The 21228-nt window shown below is 34.5% G+C and overlaps 1 protein-coding gene across 2 annotated transcripts in view; it reads left to right on the top strand.

Annotated features, from left to right (window-relative positions):
* LOC106457732 (homeobox protein cut-like 1) overlaps positions 1 to 21228 on the top strand; it is a 177134-nt gene that overhangs the window by 131276 nt on the left and 24630 nt on the right. For both annotated transcript variants that reach the window (XM_013917178.2, XM_022383746.1), the window contains exons 5-6: positions 553 to 619; positions 5238 to 5286. In XM_013917178.2, coding sequence (XP_013772632.1) covers positions 553 to 619; positions 5238 to 5286 — 116 coding nt within the window. The remainder of the gene's footprint in view (positions 1 to 552; positions 620 to 5237; positions 5287 to 21228) is intronic.

Here is a 21228-nt window from a genome sequence, read left to right as displayed (position 1 = left end):
GTTACTAATTATACAAAGCCAGAAATCATCGTATAATGGTCCGCATTTGGTAGGGTTATGTGTTTTTTATACATTGCGGATGTTCAGACGACTAGTTACTAATTATACAAAGCCAGAAATCATCGTATAATGGTCCGCATTTGGTAGGGTTGTGTGTTTTTTATACATTGCGGATGTTCAGACGACTAAGTTACTAATTATACAAAAGCCAGAAATCATCGTATAATGGTCCGCATTTGGTAGGGTTATGTGTTTTTTATACATTGCGGATGTTCAGACGACTAAGTTACTAATTATACGAAGGCCAGAAATAATCATGTAAGAATATGAAGGTTAATCGGGAATGGAATATTTGAATAAGACAGAACTCTGAAGTTATAGCACTGAACAGAAAGTAAGCTCGTTTACGTAATCATCTATAATGCTCTGAAACGCTTCATTAATCCTCAACTTGCACGATAAAGTAATATTATTTTTGTAAGGTATTCAAGTTGAATTTTGTCGGTATGCAGTTTAACAACTTAATGATAATTTGTTCTTTTTTTTTTGCAGCCTTGGAATTGAGCAAGTCCGAGTTTTTAAATTTGAAGTCCAAGTACGATGAGAATTCTCATGCCAAGTAAGTTCTTTTAACTGGATTGCAACACGTGAAAGTGTCTGTGATACGTTGAATACGTGAATACAATTTGTTTATGCAAACGGCGTTTAAAACGCTGAAATGTTTGGTTAGGAAGGGACAATGTAAAATCGTTATACCTAGGTAATATTCCCCAGCGTATTCAATTTACACAATTACTGATAATTTGAATACAAGTTTTACTATGGAAAACAATTATTTATTTATTTTAAAACGAATAATAAAATAAATTTAATTTATTTGTTTTATATAAACATTTGTATCAACATATTAATACTATCCTAGTGGTTCTTAGTCATTGTGGTTTTTCATTTGGACATGTACCCCTGTGTAACAACGACGCTGATACGATATGAGTAAAACAGCCGTAAAAGCTTGAATGAATCACTGCTAAATGTATGTTGTTGAAAGGTTTGTTGTATATACAGTATTGAAAATAATTATGGAAACAGTGAATAAAATGGGTATAAAATGCAAACGTTATGGATTTGTCTGACTGCATCAGAGTACAGTCAACTGTTAATGATTTACGTTGTGATTGGCTGTCATCCAAACCACACTAGCATAATGCCTATAAAAGTTGTTGGTGTTGAATTTTCTGCTCCTACGCCAGAAGCCTAGCCACCCTTTTCCCCTAAATTGAAATTAAATTTTAACAATAAAAATATTATCAGAATTGTTCATTAGTCAGCCTGAGATACATTAATTTCAAGTAGAATTTCAATTGTTTCATGAGCAGGATCAAGAGAAACGGAAGTTTCTAAACATCCCTGGTGGTCTCTCACAAGCTGAGAAATTTTGAACCAAGGTCACTACCAATATAAAGTAAAAGTTCACACAAAGTTACTAGAAGGCTATCTGCGCTAGCCGTCCCTAATACTGAAAGGACAGACGAGAGGGAAGGCATATACTTAACACAGCTAATTCATGGGCTACTCTAATCAATTACTAAGAAATGATCGTTGCTCTTTTCAAGCCCCCATAACCTTAAAGTGTGGAGTGCGATTTGTTTTGACAGTAACGAGGCGCGAACCTCGGATCCACAGTCTGGCACACTAACCAAAGGCCGCTCCCAGCCTCCTATAAAAGGACATGCAGCTATATACTGTCCTCAGAAGTAGTGTTATAGTAAATGCTATAACGATACGTCACAAACGTATAGAAATCAAACATCTGGCGTGTGTGCAACATACTGAGATGAAATTTCAAGTTTCAGTAGAAGATGTATGGAAACTATCTATGTTGACAATTGAAGCTGTCGAGTTAGAAATCCTGAAATCTTCTTATGGTATGAACACTTTTTTACGTGATACACGAAAATCCAAAGGAGATCTTGCCAATGACCTAGCTGTAAATACAGGTCTGAATGTTACCTCTAGAACAGTAAGATATACATCAGCACGAAGTAGACCCAACGGATGTGTCGCTGCTCAGAAACCACTGCTTTGGAGAGATAACCAACCGAAAAAGTTGAAATGGGCATCAGACTTCAAATAGGATGAAATCAAATTCAAATAGTTTGGAAACAATCAACGTACAGCATTTTCAATTAAGTGTGGGCTGCATATCATCTAATGGGGTCTACACTAAATTCATGGCACCCTGACTACTGATGGGCACAATCAGGTTCTTATGGATCCCGTCATTCTTTCAGGAACAAGACATTTTTGGCAATAATTCAATTCAAATCTAGTAAGACAGTGATCCCATAACATCTATCAAAATGTGGCGATACGATAACTAGAAGGAAAAAAAAGCCAATTGAATACTTGAATTTGTATTATCAGTGCGTTTCTATAATTATTTTCAGTACTGTACATGCAGAAGTTAAAGAAGAAAACACAATAATATAATACCGATTATCAGTTATTTATTCAGAACGAGAAACAGTAGACAACGACATACGAGAACTTTCTAATCACGCGATTCTGACCATCTGTAAAGAACATTAAGTTTGTGTATAATATGAAACACGGTCTCTCATTAGTTAAATGTACAAATGAATATCTTAACATCTAATTAACATGTAATTAATAGTTTCACAAACTGACAAACTGGTTACATTTTTAAATAAGTGACTAGATACCAAAGCTTCAGCTCAAAAACATACACGAATATTTTAATTTTGATACTTCATTAAGGTTTTTGTTTCTGTAGCCATGTGTTAGAAGCTGTACAATAGGCAGGTTTCACAGGTTCTGCAGACTATACTGTATCGAATATCACGTGTTTATACATCAACATAAGTTCAAAATACACTTTTTTTTCTGTCCCCTTTCACTTCACCCTGTTTCTTTCGATTTTTAGTTATTCTGTAATATTCTTGACAAAAACGAAAGGTATTAGTAATGGTCACTTTTTTTTATATTTTTCAGCAGCGTTTTTTTTTTTTAGTCGTGGTGATCTTCAACATCGCAAAACCTTTTAGACATTTCGTGTACTGTTTTGACATAATAATTCGATTCTAATCTGACTCGGCTCGTTGTGTATATATTGTGAAATATTAAAAGAGATCAATATGCTAGAACTTTATTTTATGAATACACACGCTAGTTTGAACGGATCAATAAGTCAACGCACTTGAGATGCTAATCTACTTATTAGTATTAATATGACTAGCATAAAATACACGCTCTTCGCTACGGGGTTCAAAGGCCCCCTCGTGAGTCATAGAGGCCTTTTATCCCCAATTACTTTTATAGTTACCTCACGGGAATATATGCTCCCCTCCCCCCAAAAAAAACTTTTAGGACATTCACCCGTGGTCCTTGAATACGTGTGCCTTGTATTGTCCACTAGCTTATGAGTGGGGGATATGAGCACTCTTTCAAACATGGCATTTCCTGTATCCCCAAGGGGGCCAGGAACACAAACTCTGATGACAAATTTGGGTTCAACGACCCTGAACACCTACTCCTAGACTCCTGTCATGCCTGGGTGACCTTCTGGGCGCATTTCAGATAAGGATTTCCCCCAGGCTTCCCCATGTCTGCTAAGTTTGGTCCTGCTAGCTCCAAAACTGTGGGAGGATTTAGCGGACAAACAAATAATTTCACACACAACTTGAATTAGTATAGGATAGATAAAACCAAAGTATCAGTGTGACTTGATTTTGTTAAAAACTGTCTATTTAATAGCCCAAACAAACATTCCGCCGTTTATAAAATGTTCTATCTCGTGGTTTAAAAAAAGATGGGAAATTTCAATTCAATTTTTTTCAGCATACATAAAATAGTCAAGGCGGTAATATATATGTGGACTTTATAAACTCTTTCTATATATATATATATATTGTACAGTGTAATAAATTATTTGGGCTCAATACTGTGTATATGTTATTTTTATCACATATATACAAATACATGTCTCTTTCGAAACAAGCCTTACTAAAACACGAATAGATAGATTTCTGAATATTTATTTGATCTTTTTTTCCCCCCGTCTGGTTGACTCCTCTAGTTTTAATACGAATTTATGGTTTGCGTGTTAATGTAGGTATAATAAGTATATATGTTGGACGCACATATATCAATAAATTTCTGCAATAAAAATTGTCATTTTAAGTATTAGGAATATAGATCCAGTAATGATATACATTACGTAGCCACTGAGGAATTAAATATAAAGCATTAGGAGGAGAAAAGTGGAAATGAAATTAACAGTGGAATAATATGTAATCAAAACTTCGATGTCCATTGTAACTTATTTAAGTGGTGTCTGGACCACATGGTATACGTCTTTTTGACTACTAAGGGAAGTAATATTTCCTAGAAAATAAAATAACTAAATGTATACAAATGTTCCTGACTATACAAATCATTAATCTTTAGAGTCATGTGGTACAGTGTTAAAGTTCAACCATGCAACACATATTCTCATCCGTATTCGTTCACTGTTTATCAAATAACACGTCTTCAAAAGGTTCTCTTTTATCAAAAAAACACGTCTTCAAAAGGTTCTCTTTTATCAAAAAAACACGTCTTCAAAAGATTCTCTTTTATCAAAAAAACATGTATTCAAAAGGTTCTCTTTTATCAAAAAAACATGTATTCAAAGGGTTCTCTTTTATCACAAAAACACGTCTTCAAAAGGTTCTCTTTTATCAAAAAAACATGTATTCAAAGGGTTCTCTTTTATCACAAAAACACGTCTTCAAAAGGTTCTCTTTTATAAAAAAAAATGTATTCAAAAGGTTCTCTTTTTCATCAAAAAACACGTATTCAAAAGGTTCTCTTTTTCATCAAAAAACACGTATTCAAAAGGTTCTCTTTTGTCAACAAACACGTATTCAAAAGGTTCTTTTTTATATAAAAAACACGTATTCAAAAGATCGGGTTTCCCTTTCACTCTAGTTATGGGTTATGTTAATATATTTTTAATTCGTTTTAAAACACGAGGGCTGGCAGTGTATACGAGATGATGTCTCACGCGGAGCAACACACACACACACACATATATATATATATATATAACGTTTGAATAAAATTACAACTGTGACACAGGTTCTTAAAAACAGTTGAATAAAACTTCGTGCCATGTTTCATCTCTTCAGTGACAATTTTGTTATGTACGTGTGTCACATATGTTGTATTTTGTTTAGGTCGGACGAAATGGAAGTTTTCTTGAATGATTTAGAACGAGCCAATCAGGTAAGACTTATTATCTTTCGATAAATACTAAACAACACAAATGCTTACAGTAAAAAATATATATTATTTAGGCTATTAAAAAAGTATACCAGAGATTATCTCATATCAAAATATACTGTTTATATATATTTTTTCGTTAAGTTTGGAAGATACCAAGGAAGGTAGTCGTACAAATACGACAGAAACGGTTTTATTATTTTTTTTTATCATAAGCAGTGACAAAATAAATTTACCTCACACCTTATGTCACCTGGTGAGAGAGCGAGCTTACAACGCTAAAATCTGGGGGTTCGATTCCCTTATGTAGATACAGCAGGCCCGGCATGGCCAGATGTTTAGGGCGCTCGACTTGCAATCTGAGGGTCGCGGGTTCGATTCCCCGTCACACCAAACATGCTCGCCCTTTCAGTCGTGGGGACGTTATAATGTGACGGTCAATCCCACTATTCATTGGTAAAAGAGTACCACACGAGTTGGCGGTGGGTGGTGATGACTAGCTGCTCTCCCTCTAGTCCTACACTGCTAAATTGGGGACGGCTAGCGCAGATAATCCTCGTGTATCTTTGCGCGAAATTCATAACATAACAGACACGGCAGATAGCATAATGTGGCTTTGATCTAAAACAAACTTCCTACACTTTAAAACTAGAAAACTGGGTAATTATAGAACTTAAAGTTTTATGGCTGAATGAGTGGCAGTTGAAAGCAATTTTTACAATAGATCGAAACGTGTAAAAGTTATGCTCTTTGTGTTTTCCTTTTTCAATTATGTTTATGTTGCAGGAAGTGTAAGTGTATAAACGTATTTACTAAAACTAGATTACGTTTATCAACTTGCAAGTTTTATGTTGATTTTTGTCATCTCGAGACGCCCCACCCTGTGGGTCAGTCGTCAGCTTGATGGCTTGTAACGCTAAACTTTTTGGTTCGATCCCTGCAATGAGCACAGCACCTATATCACATTGTGCAACTTTGCCCATAAACAAAACAAAATAAATTGAAGTCTAAGGGTTTATAACGCTAAATATCGAATTTTGATATCCGCTATGGGCACAGCACAGCTCATTGTGTAGCTTTGTGCTTAACAACAAACAAACGAATTTTTGACATGTGATAAAAGCTCAAAAATATTTATGATATTTATACTTGATAAAAGAGTTAGCACAAAGGATCACATATAAAGTGTAATAAACTTCAAATAAGACCCAAAACTCGAGCGCTTTCGAATAGTTGACTATTCTTCTCCTGACGAGTTTTGGGTCTTACTTTAAGTTTATGATATTTATACTAGTATTCCTAGAATTATTCCATTGGTTTTTAACGCAATTTTTCTAAAATATTTAGAGAAATACTGAGATTCAAACTAATTAAAAGTTTTAGTGTAGAGAAAATAGTTCACTGAAAAAATAAGAGAATATTTACTAATAATCAATTCATTTGATTTAATTGTGTTATTAAAAACACACGTGTTTCGGCTTATCAATACTATCCTAATTTGTGCATCATATTATTTGAGAGTCCATGAGTGATGGTTAGAGGGTCCCTAATAAAACGCAAGATTGTTAAACAGAATTACCGTTCAATATTCCAATTAATCCAACTAATTACTGCTGAAGTCCAATATGTATTTTACGTAAAACAAAATGAATGATCTCACAAGGTTGTATTTGATCAGTTCCTTACACTGTGTGTTGTTGTATACGGCAAAAACATAAAACTACTCAGTATACTACAAAATGTAGGCCGTATAGTTAATGGTATATGTCTGAAACTTGAGGATTAAACAAACATAAGCATCGCTATTCGGAAATTGTCAATTGGAAGTTTTAAAATTATCTGTCTTGGAATATTTGTAGTGGCTTTACCAGTTCGCCTTTTTCATGATACAAATGCACAACGCTTGCCGGTGACGTGTATAATGACATATGCGTATGTGAAAACTTCCAAATATCTCCTTAATGGCATGTGGCTAGGTGATGGCTACCAAGAATTTAATGCCATGTGCATCTGTGGTGCCTTCAATAGTTCTCCTTAATAGCATGTGGCTAGGTGATGGCTACCAAGAATTTAATGCCATGTGCACCTGTGGTGCCTTATAAAGTCCTCCTTACTAGCATGTGCCTAGGTGATGGCTACAAAGGGTTTAATAGAGTTAGCCTATGTTATGACTACCGAGGATGTGCATCTGTGGTGGCTTCTAGAGTTCTCCTTGATGGCATGCACAAAGGTGGTTTCTGCCAAAGATCTTCAACATGAGTATAGGTGGTAGATACCAAAGATCATATTAATGACATTTCATTTTTCTTGAAATTTATATATATATATATAAAACTACCCAAAGCCCTAAAGCATAATTATCTGAAGTAATCCGAGACTGAATTAGTAATCTCTAGTTACTTAGTGTATTTAAATGAAAACAATGTATGAACGTACTAGAAGTATATATAACTCTGCCCTAACGCGTTTGTTTGTTTTCTTCATTGTCATGCTAGGAACAAGACCACAAAAAAACATTTCGAAGTGGTATTGTTATGAAGCTCGCACGTGTTATGATGTACGGCTTTCATGCTGTTGTATATTTTACATGTACTTATATTACATTTAGAATTAGTTACTTGAACTTACTTATACAGTATATATTATGTATTTTTTATATGTTATTTATTTTATTTGTGTTTATTTTTTCTATTATATATATATATTATTTATTTTTAGACTAACCTGGCTAAATCTCCTGAATATCATTGGGATTGTGGTTTAAAATATTGCTAATAGCGATGGTATTTAAATGATGAAACAATATATTCTAATCATTACAAGTTTTGGTTTTATGACTTTTAATATGCCTAGTTAAAACGGTATATTAAATCAGCTTTATTTATAAATGTTTTGTTTTTCTGATCTACTTGGGTAGCTTGCTTTAATCAGAAGTTAATGATAATGTATTTTAAGATTAGTTGAGATTTATTGGAAACCATATTGAAGCATTTTCTTTCAAAATGAGTTTACAGGAAGAAAAAGAAAGATGTCTTAAAGTAAAAAACTGTGATTAGAAATACATAATTAATACCATTTTAAATATGGTGAAATATAATCGGCTTGTTACATCTTTGGCCCCAAGTTCCTTGACATACCTAATAACAACGAACGTTAAAGTTCTATTAGAGACTATTAATATATGATAAAAAGGGTGGCTATTTTAGGCCAACAAACTAACCCTTAAAGCAAAAGAGGCCTGGCATGGCCAGGTGGTTAGGGCGCTCGACTCGCAATCAGAGGGTCGCGGGTTCGAATCTCCGTCACACCAAACAGGCTCGCCCTTTCAGCCGTGGGGGCGTTATAATGTGACAGTCAATCCCACTATTCGTTGGTAAAAGAATAGCCCAAGAGTTGGCGGTGGGTGGTGATGACTAGCTGCCTTCCCTCTAGTCTTACACTGCTAAATTAGGGACGGCTAGCGCAGATAGCCCTCGTGTAGCTTTGCGCGAAATTCAAACAAACAAACTTAAAGCAAAAGAAAATTGTTCAAATAATTGCAAATTGTTAAAAATCACGAGTCAATTATCTGGTACCAGATGGTCATTCGACATGATACGTTATTTTATCCTATAAACTTCTGTTTCTCTCTTCTTCTTTTTACATGTCACGTAACGATAAGTAAAAATGTTTTGTACAGTTTATTATTTAGCGCAATATTTTAAGTTTGGATCGCTACGCCAACTTCTAACATTGAAGAGTAGAAACAGCACGCAAAGTCAATGATATATTTGTATTTTTTCTAAGGCTTCTCTATTATACCCATAGGTAATTAACAGATAAATAAAAAAGGTTGAAATTTCATCTACTCACTAAAACTAGTCAAAGCAGAAAATTTTTTGTGAGACCAAACCTTAAATTCTTAAAATTTGACTATTCTTCTAATGAGTGCTAAAATATTTTTAAAGCAGAATATAGTTAGTTTGCCAAATTAAAAACGCGCTGTCCGTAATGAATATTTGGTAAACATAAAATTACATAAAACTTGAATTTAATTATGTTAAGACTGTCAGATGGAGATTTTTATTGCAGACCGTGAACCCATATGCACATTTACTGTTTTGTTTTTCTTTTCGTTTTTTTTAAGAGGAAAGAAATTTGAACCATTTGTTTTCCTGAATTAACAGCGATTGTTGATTAAAAAAGGAGTTTTTACGTTTTTAAACGATTGTTTATATATATTTCTAACAGAATGAAGTTGTCAAATAATATAATAAAGTATGCATTTGATAAAATCATAAATAATATTCAACGTTAAACTGGTACATAATTAAAAACATTTTATTTAGGCCTATCTATGGCCTTCAAAAAAGTTGACGAGTACCCACCGCCAACTCTTAAGCTCTTCTAATTAAATATTGGACTTTAACCGTTACTTATAACGCACCTATTGCCTCAAAGAGCGGGGAGTGATTTTGCGATTATCTGGTATTCAAAGTCCAGTAAATTAACCACGACTTCAAGGTCCGGCAAATTAACCACGACTTCAAAGTCCGGCAAATTAATCACGACTTCAAAGTCCGGTGAATTAACCACGACTCAAGGTCCAGTAAATTAACCACGACTTCAAGGTCCGCCAATTAACCACGACTTCAAAGTCCGGTGAATTAACCATGACTTCAAAGTCCGATGAATTAACCACGACTTCAAGGTCCGGCAAATTAACCATGACTCAAATACGGCAAATTAACCACGACTTCAAAGTCCGATGAATTAACCACGACTTCAAAGTCCGACGAATTAACCACGACTTCAAAGTCCGGTGAATTAACCACTGCACACACGGTTTCAAAGTGAGGAGCGCAAGTTTTTCGTCAAAGGAACGCGAACCTTGGATCCGCGGATCCACAATCCAGCTTGATAACGGCTAATCCACGGCCGGCCGAATCAATAAAGAACTGGTGTGTTAAAACATAAAATGTGATTGTGTTGGTAATTTTTATTCAAAGCTTGACATACTTCTGTAGTTTGATAAAAGAACAAAAAAGCTGTCATTACAACATTGAAAGAAATCTTCCAAATCTTTAGCACAACTTGAAAATTGTCCTAACTAGCGAGAATAAACTGTTAAATCATTCTAGGTATTCTACCTCCAGAGATCGAACCCAGTATTTGTACCAACTGAACTAAAGTGCTGACCTCTAGCAACTGCTGGTAAGACACATCAAACTACTCTCATCCCATAAAGCCTCGACTTTAGGTCTTTTCTTATGGTAGAGGGGCAACCATTGATTGGCTACAGACTTTTGAGAATACAGCTTTGCATATCCCAATCAAAACCAAAACTTCTCACTCACCTAGCGAGTGATGCGTCAAGTGAAACATTAAGGTTTAACGTGTAACTACATATCAAACCAGAGGAGCACTCAGGAGAGTACATACCTCAGCCACACATCGTAGATCATATTCGGCTCTCAGGAAATACGAAAAATGTGTCCCTGTGTCCGCCCTTATCAACGGACACGGACCATTTTTGGCAGAACAACGAGGAGTAATATTCTATATGTGTCCACCAAGTTTCATCAAAATCCGATCATTTTTGACTGAGTGGGTTTTTACATTTTTGTGATCTTGACCTTGATCCTCCATAAACTAATCACTTCAGACTTGGGTCATAGTCCAAATGTATACCAACTTTCGTCCAAATCCATTCAGCCGTTTCCGAGAAATCTTGCTGACAAACATACAAACAAACACACACACACATACACAGGGGTGGAAAGATAACCTCCGTACAACTGGCTACCTCAGTTATACGACCACCAAAGATCATTTCTTGTTGACCTTCCATTACGTACTTTTTGTGCGAGTAGTTATTTATAGCAGGTCCCGTATTCTTGGTCTTACAGTAGATCAAATCAATAACGTAACTAGTGTCGTTCAGACTGTGCTCTCAGACACCTTAACAAGGTTGAAGAAATCAAAGGAAGAACTAACGGGTCGAGTGGTTCTAAAACTTCTTTCATTTTTTAAATCCTCAAATTCTGTGTGTCAATTTCGAGAAAAGCGATTTTTTTATCGCTATTTATCCATACTTTGTTTAAGCATTCACAACTTAAACTTATACAGCACGAAATAAATATAATAATCAAATTATGTATATATCAATTTCTATAATATATGTCTAGTTGACAATTAAGTAAAACTAATAGTGGGCTCAGCTGGCAAAAGCCTAATTAAAGTATCAAAAGCTTGTATGAAACTCATTCAATGACGTAACTGATTAATTGCTGCGTCACTGTTCCTACTCAAACGGAGTTTTGAATTTGAATTTGTTTATTGTGTATGCGTCTATTTTCCTTTTTGTCTTTTCATTATTATTATTAGATTCATCTTTTATTCTACAGTTCCATGCCAATAACGTATGTTGTTATAGAAACTGTACATGTTTTTTGGTTTGCAATTTCTTTCGGAATCAATTCTGAAAATAAAATAAAAATCTAATAAGATCATTTCGTCGCTCAATTGATAACTCAACCTTTGAACATAAATTGTATTTACATCAATTAACACTAATTCTTATTTCCGTGGGCGTCCACAGTAAATTTTCCAGGGAGGGGCAAAGTTTTCCGGGTGGAGGAGAAATAGTGTGATCTTGTGAATTGAATAAAAAATATATATACATATGCTGAAAGAATTATGTTTCTCATTTTTCGGTTGGGGGGGGGGGCAATGCTCCCTCTTACCACCACCCCCCCACCAGACTCCCCATGCTTATTTCCCCTTTGAATTCTCTAAGAGTATTGTGTACAAATGTAGAAAATAACTGTAAATTTAATATTAAAGAAAGATATATGTTAAATTGTTTTTACAATGAAGTAGTAGCATAAAAGAAAACAAGATCACGTTTTAAACCTTTATCTTAATGACATAGTTACAGACGATGCATTCCTTATAATGATAATACGCTATTACTATATTATTGAAGCAATCTGCGGTGTTATACCTTTTCCAGTAAACTCAGTCTAGTACTATCAGAGAATCGTGTAATGTTTAGCTCTTACTATATACATCGTGAGAATGCTCCTTACAAGGGTAGGTTAAATAGCCATGATTTTTATCAGTTTCACGTAGATATTTCTGTTCATTAATTTACGCGCACGTAACTTGTATAAAAAAAATAAAAACGATTTGTTAAATCCGGTTTTTCAGCCCGTAAGAGAATGCCGTAAGTTTGACTTAGCCCTAAGCGGCCGAGTCGAATTCCAGCTGTGTTCAAGTACGCTTTATTTGAGACATATCAGTTTGAGTTGGCGTGTATTGATATATAGTTATTTAATCACGCATATGCCTATAGAAACACGTTTGAAATTTACTCGTCCAGGAACAATATAATGTGATGCCGCAAAGCAATGATTATGTATGATAATAATCAATTTCAAAACTGTTTAATTATAATTAATTTAATTTTTCTCTTGCTTCACTGAAGTGCATGCGTACGCATGTAGTTAGCGTAAGAAAACATATTTAACAGAAGCTGCCTGGTTATCTCACGGTAGCTCGTCATGAGCGGTGCGCCGGAAACGTCTGACAAGAAATAATTGCTCCAATAACAACCTGGCTTGTTATCTTCTCCTTCTTGTAATTGGACAAACCTCCCCCCCCCCCCCAACATGTCGCTTTTCAAACATATAACAAAATCACGTGATCGAAAACTCTGTGAAGACTTTGATATATACAGGTTAATTCCTTTCTTTGTAGGTAGCTAGATGGTGTATTTTGTCAACGTGTATAGTGTATATACGTAGTCTTGTTTCTGGTGTATGTGTGAGTGCAACAGTATGGAGTATTCTAGTAATTATAACATATATACTGATGAACATTAGTATAACATTGAACAGCAGTAATACAATAGAATGATGGAACGTTTACGGAATGATGAATAGAGCACTTTCTGCCAGTAGCGAGTAAGAAGATGGATAATGATATGTTCTTAGACTGAGTGATGAAGATTGTTATGTATTTTAGTAAGGAATAATAATATAGATAATGATATATTCGTAGACTGAGTGATGAAGATTGTTTTGTATTTTAGTAAGGAATAATAATATAGATAATGATATATTCGTAGACTGAGTGATGAAGATTGTACTGTATTTTAGTAAGGAGTAATAAGATATATAATGACATGTTCTTAGACTGAGTGACGAATATTGTTCTGTATTTTAGTAAGGAGTAATAAGATAGATAATGACATGTTTTTAGACTGAGTGATGAAGATTGTACTGTATTGTAGTAAGGAATAGGAAGATAGATAATGATATGTTCTTAGACTGAGTGATAAAGATTGTTCTGTATTTTAGTAAGGAGTAATAAGATATATAATGACATGTTCTTAGACTGAGTGATGAAGATTGTTCTGTATTTTAGTAAGGAATAAGAAGATAGATATGACATGTTATAGACTGAGTGATGAATATTGTTCTGTATTTTAGTAAGGAATAAGAAGACAGATATGACATGTTTTAGTCTGAGTGATGAAGATTTTACTGTATTTTAGTAAGGAATAAGAAGATAGATATGACATGTTCTTAGACTGAGTGATGAAGATTTTACTGTATTTTTGTAAGGAATAAGAAGATAGATATGACATGTTCTTAGACTGAGTGATGAAGATTGTTCTGTATTTTAGTAAGGAGTAATAAGATATATAATGACATGTTCTTAGACTGAGTGATGAAGATTTTACTGTATTTTAGTAAGGAATAGGAAAATAGATAATGATATGTTCTTAGAACTGAGTGATGAAGATTGTTCTGTATTTATTAAGGAGTAATAAGATAGATAATGGTGTGAAATCTCCTTAGAGTGATGAGGAATGCAGTATTATCATGAAGGAAATAAGAAGTTAATGATATAATATGGTCTTAGACTGAGTGATGAAGATTTTACTGTATTTTAGTAAGGAATAGGAAGATAGATATGACATGTTCTTAGACTGAGTGATGAAGATTTTACTGTATTTTAGTAAGGAATAGGAAGATATATAATGACATGTTCTTAGACTGAGTGATGAAAATTGTTCTGTATTTTAGTAAGGAATAGGAAGATAGATATGACATGTTCTTAGACTGAGTGATGAAGATTTTACTGTATTTTAGTAAGGAGTAATAAGATATATAATGACATGTTCTAAGACTGAGTGATGAAGATTTTACTGTATTTTAGTAAGGAATAGGAAGATAGATAATGATATGTTCTTAGAACTGAGTGATGAAGATTGTTCTGTATTTATTAAGGAGTAATAAGATAGATAATGGTGTGAAATCTCCTTAGAGTGATGAGGAATGCAGTATTATCATGAAGGAAATAAGAAGTTAATGATATAATATGGTCTTAGAGTGATGAAGATTATACCATCTTCTAGTGGACATTAGGAAGATTGACGATGATAATGATAAATAATAATAATAAAGCATTGTTATTTTCATTGTGATATAATTATCATAATAGTAGGGTTAAATTAGATAATTTAACAGCCTTGATAGGTTTTTAGAAAATATTTGTGTATTTAACGTATGTAATTTCAAATGACAATTTATTTTCTTTCTTCAGTACTGATGTTACCCATCAGGGGGCAGTGCAAATAACGAGACCCCCTGTCAGTTTGCCAGTGTTCCATCCTTTTAAACTAGTTAATGAATGCTCGGATGCCAGGCTCCACTTTGGCCCTCTGTTGGGGAGCTTTTGTCACAGAAGTATTTTTTGCACATTTGTGAACGTACAGAAAACTATCATATGACTCGTGCTGAAAAGTAATGATTTTTTTTTCTTTTTTTAAAGGTTAAAGTGTATGCTCATTAGAGATAAACTGTAAATAAGATCGTACCATAGATACTTAAGCTCATCGAAAACTAACGAATATTCCACTTTCTCCTCGAAGTACGAAAAGTCGTTATCCTCTAAACGATTCATACGTGCCAGACGTAACAGAGTGGTATAAAATGCCTTTTCGGTTACATGAGGACGGTTTTAAAGTGATGTTAATTCCAAATATTTTACATACATTTCAGGGTTTACAGCGTTCATAACACTCATGATGATTCACGTGGACTCGGTATCTTCAGTAATCTGTTTTATCTGTCTGAGTCTACTCAAGCATGGTCTTTTACTACCAGTTCAGTTTATTTTAACCCAAATGAAACTTTATAAGCTACAGAAAAAAAATGGCTACGTGATTATTGTATGTGCCTACCAGTTTCCACTATATATATAATATGTAAGCGATATTGCTCGAAAGCCTAATGTTTTCCTAATCGTCGTTATCAAGGTGTAGATTAATAAGAACCAATGTAATTTTAATGCAATACGCTTAACCTGACGAAGCGTGATAACTCATTGGATGATAGGTGCATGTGTTATTACATCGCTATAACGCTGGTCAAGCTGATTATAAAGAAAACCTTATGTTTACAAACTGCTGAGGGAATCAGTTTTCGCCAGAGGGCTCTGAATATTGAAAGTTTTATTCTGAAAGGTTTGACCAAGGTACAGTATGTTTCAAAACCTGTCACTGAAGATATCCAGTACGCTTTACGTTATTCTCATTCGACAGATCAAACTTGTATCCCTAAATGAATCTAGACAGCAAACATCGTCTATTCTGGACAGTTGTTGCTGTTTTGAAGTTAAGCACAAAGCTACACAATTGGCTATCTGAGCTCTGCTCACTAAGGGTATCGAAACCCGGTTTCTAGCGTTGTAAGTCCGCAGACATACCACCGTGGGGCTATTCTGGACAGTGATATTTGATTCTCCCAATGTCCTGCCAACTAACACGTATTCAATTCAGAAATCTCGTATTGTTGGGGGGGGGAGCTTTTCGAGAAAAACGATCTAGTTATGTAATATAATGTGATTTAGAAGAATCATTTTACCATTTCTAAACCTTCCCTGTTTACAATAAGTTATGATTCTTAATACACCTCTGACGAAATATTACTTCTCCCTGGGGAAAGTAGTTTTTATAATCACTTAATTTTTTATGACCACTATTTAATTTTAATTAAATCGTTTTTTATTAGCCTGTAAGAAGTGTGGATAACAGAATTTCTAATACTTCTGTTTATTGCTTTGGCATTGAACAAAAGGCCTCGTCAACATCTATTATAAACATTGGTGATTTGAAACTAGGGATCACATCGATCACAATCATGAATCAGTTGTTGTTAGGTTTATATCAAGATCATTAATTCACATCGGTTTAGTTGGTTTTAGTTAAAGTTAGGTCACGACTATTGGTTCATCTCAAGCACAAAGTGATAATAAATGTGATTTATAAAGAGAACAATATTAATTTCCTAATATACGAGTTTTTATAAATATTTCTCGAAATTATGTCATTGAAACAAAATATACAAAACGTAGCTGATACAAATAATTACACAGGCCTGCGATTATTTTATTGTCTCGATATTCTACAGTAATTCCTGTACGCTGAATCCGAAAATGATATTCATTTTTCTCCATCACGTACAGATCTTTCATAAAACGTCATATATACTTTTACATATGTGAAAAATTTTCATTAAAATCGGGTTACATTTTGTTATGCTTATAATGTTGACAACCACTGGCTATAGATTACCCTAGACCAATAGCGACGTGAGAGTCTTGTCGATCGTTCTAGAACTCGCGAGAAATACACCGCTAATGTATAAACGATTAACAGGCCGCATGACGTGTCATTTCTGGATAGTATTTGTTTGTGCTTGCACTTTGACATTATTTTTTTCTTTTCAGTATTATTTATTCGTCGCTATGGCAACAAGAGGTTGTGTAAATGACCCAAATATATTACGTTATATTTCTGTAAATATTTTTTTACCGACTTGTAAAAAATCCTTACGTGATAGAAAAAAAAAGTTAATATTATTTTTGAAATCTGCGTAGCTGAATTATGGAAAATCCGTTATTAAAACCAAAACAACTTTTATGGAGTTTAAATTCGCTGGCCTGTGTTATGTTTCAATACTATACCAAAACCTCCACTGTATTAAATTCTTTACGTTATATTTCTGAACTTTTTTCTATCCAGCACCTTAAATCTTTCAGTTTAACTGTAGAATGTATAGAGGAAGCACATCGACATTCTTATTTTTAAGTTAGATTCACCGAATTTGCACTTTATTTGTAAATAAAATAAGACTTCTGTTTTCTCAACCTAAGGTCACGAGTGACAGTAACGTCATTTATTTGCTTTGGTGTTTTGATGCCATATTGACTTTTTAAAATTCTAAGGTTGGAGTGTTTTATGTAGATGTTTCTGTGTTTTTACATTTAATGTCAGGGGTGGTTGGAGGAACACTTCTGTGTTCTTAATATCAGGGGTGGTTGGAGGAACACTTCCGTTTTCTTAATGTCAAGGGTGGTTGGAGGAACACTTCCATGTTCTTAATGTCAGGGGTGGCTGGAGGAACACTTCTGTGTTCTTAATGTCAGGGGTGGTTGGAGGAACACTTCCATGTTCTTAATGTCAGGGGTGGCTGGAGGAACACTTCTGTGTTCTTAATGTCAGGGGTGGTTGGAGGAACACTTCCATGTTCTTAATGTCAGGGGTGGCTGGAGGAACACTTCTGTGTTCTTAATGTCAGGGGTGACTGGAGGAACACTTCCATGTTCTTAATGTCAGGAGCGACTGGAGGAACGCTTCCGTGTTCTTAATGTCAGGAGTGGTTGGAGGAACACTTTTGTGTTCTTAATGTCAGGAGTGACTGGAGGAACACTTCTATATTCATGTTTCAAAGCCAGAATGACTTAGAGAACATTTTTGTTTTCTTTGTGTAAGGTCAGGAGTGAGTAAGAGAACACTTTATGTTCTTATATTAAGATCGAGAGTGATTGAAAAGTCACTTTCGTATCATTACATTAAAGTCAGGAGTGAATAAGAGAACACTGTCTGTTCTCTCATTAAGATCAGGAGCGGCTAAAACACACTTCTGTGTTTACTTAAAGTCAAAAATGACTAAGAAGACATTTCTATGTTCTCTCTTTGTGATAAAGGCAATAGATTCGACATTATTGTGTTTTGCTTTCTTTATTTTTGATGTAAAGTCTCGAGATATTTCAGTGTGTTTATTTTTGGTGTTTAAGTGATAGTTTCCTTTGCTTTCTTCACCTCGATATGAATGCCTCGGATATTTGACTTACAACATGTAATTATTAAAACTGTGACGACATGCCTTAAGTAAGAGCTAGAATGTTTTGTAACAATAATAATTAATCATGTTACCATGGAAGATTTTTGTTAGCAACACTGAGGAACAAATGAACTATATATGTACACTTCTTTCCACGCGTGTATACTCGCATACTTGCTCCACGTGTACTTATATGCCTTCGACACGTGTTTACATATACATGTATATCTTATACGAGTATAACCATGCATTCCTTATACACGTTGTATACATGTGCATGCAATATATATATATATATATACACAGACACATATACATGGTATATTCTACAGTCCGTTATAAATCTCATATTCCCATCCTAAGTTAGCCAACCTCCCAAAATTCAACTCAGTAACTAGCGCCTCATTAAATAAATAAAACGAAGCCTGATAACATAGGTTCTTAACAGTACAAGAGTAGAAACTTAAACCTCGGAAATTAGCGTCTGTTTCAAGCTGTTACGACGCTCCACTTCGTCTATTACCTTTTAAACTACTCAATTCTACAACATTATTATATCTGGTATCGCTTATATTAATGATATGAATACGTGTATATTAATGGGTTTATTAATTCAATAATAACTAATAAAGGTGCTCATAGTTGCAGTTTCTTACTGTATGCCCCATATATAATGAAATGGTACACAAGACCACAAATATACAGAACTTACCGCTTACCAGGATTTGTTAAATTTGTATATGTTTTTACTTAATCTTTCACGTGTAACTCTACCCTTGGGTAATTATTTAGCCAAACTATTGCATCGTTTAATTACAGAGGAGTTTGTGATGGTTTCATTAACGTACAGAAAGGCGACTTACTCGCTTAGATAATAGACTTCGGTAGAAGAATGCTTTCTTTATTCTTGTCAGTTTCTCAGTTGCTCTGAAAGAGAGCGTTTAAAGGAACCTGACTTAGCAGTAATATCCGGGTATTTTCACTCAAGTTTACACATGTTTCGTTAGATGACGCCGTTTAAGATTAACTGTTTTCTGCTTCCCTTTGTTTCAACAGTCCATCTTGCTCGTTTTACAGGGATTTCTAATGAATATTACTCCGAAACCAGAAACAAAGCATGTCATTTACAGAATTACTGTCCACTAGCAGGGAACTACTTCAAGAAGCAGCTTTTATTACTCCACATGAAAATCCGTTTGCTTACCAAGATGTTAAGATAGAGTAATTAATTAACTGAATAGTGGCTTGATTAGCCTGCCATGCCCACTAATGTCTAACGTAATTAGCGTTTAACGCCTCACGTCTTTCCAGAATCTTCTTCAGCTATTCAGGCACTGTAAAATGAAAGGAAGAGCAACGGAGGGATAAAATGTTCAACATGACACGAACATGAATCCAAAGAAGCTGGTCACTCACAGTAACATAGATCGTGTTCTTATTGGAGAATATAAGAGTGACGTCTTTTCTGTATATCTAAGTAAAGTTAAGATGCGCCTGTAATAAACTTAACATTTTTTTCCCTCTCCCTTCATATTTTTAATTATTTCTAAAACAAAATTTAGTTCGGTTATTCGATAAATTTCGAGAAAAACATCGAGACTAATCGTGTAGTAAAGAGCGTGTAACCGTAAAAAGTGATTAAAGATGTATGTTTCACGGCAATTTTAATTATTATGTCTTATTCTTCAGTTCGAGATTTTTCATAGTGATTTTATTTTCATTTTATATCTTTAATTGAAATACCTGGGTCATTAAGCTTATGCTTTAAGTGAAGACTTTTGCTTTATTAGTTTGGCAAACTCTTTTTAAAAGCACACTGGCTAAGATCCAGAAAATCTGGTATTAATTAATTTTTGCTGTGTTACTTTTCAATTCTAAAAAACTCCCGGTGTGATTCCTTAAAATCCAGTTCAGAAGCACTCTTGAATGTGTAATCTTAGTATAAGTAAAAATAGTTTTTAGCGATAATAGAGACCTTTTACAGTCTACTTGGTGAGAGGTTTTGTTTTCGTTTTTCTATCACACATAGTCGAACGAAGTCTTGGAAGAGGCCTGATTGTGCACAGTCCAGTTGGTTAGAATCAAGCAGGAAGCTTGCTTCAGCTAGATTAATATTCACAGAAGGATAGGTGTTCGTCTTTCTGCTTCATTATAACCAAATGGGTCTTAATTAGCCATTGTTTTGAGCAGGCTGAGAGTCTGCGTTGGTGTTCTCGTAGTCCAGATCTCCCCCCTCTCTCTCTTTTCTAAACAGCGAATGTCTTCCTGATGAATATTCATTAGTTTCTTTCATATCGTACAGCCATAACCTTTTAACGTTCCCTTGCCAATTTCTCTCAGACAGTGTAAGGGTAATTAATTCCGTGCTGGCGAATGGGTGTTTGTTTCCAGTCGCTAGCGATGGTCTACTTAGCCTGTATATAACTTTGAAAGACATCCATCATATGAGAACGAGACGAAAAAGGTCAGAAAGCATCGTTTCCTTTTCTCTCATTACCCCCTGCATTCATGTGCTAAATATTATTGTGGCGTGTGTTTAAAAGTTTCATTAAAATTATAGCCAAATAGATTTAAGCCTAAGTTTTAATTTCAGAATTATGTTCCACTATGATATGGGTAAGTGGGTTGTTAAAAAAAGTAAAAAATACGGAGCAGCCTTAAAATCAACTAATAAGTTTTTGTGGTTTGTTTTGTTATGAATTTCGCGCAAAGCTACACGAGGGCTATCTGCGCTAGCCGTCCCTAATTTAGCAGTGTAAGACTAGAG

Source organism: Limulus polyphemus, unplaced genomic scaffold (genome assembly GCF_000517525.1).
Source record: "Limulus polyphemus unplaced genomic scaffold, Limulus_polyphemus-2.1.2 Scaffold366, whole genome shotgun sequence".
NCBI classification, from domain to species: Eukaryota; Metazoa; Arthropoda; class Merostomata; order Xiphosura; family Limulidae; genus Limulus; species Limulus polyphemus.
This window is presented reverse-complemented; position numbering and strand designations above follow the sequence as displayed.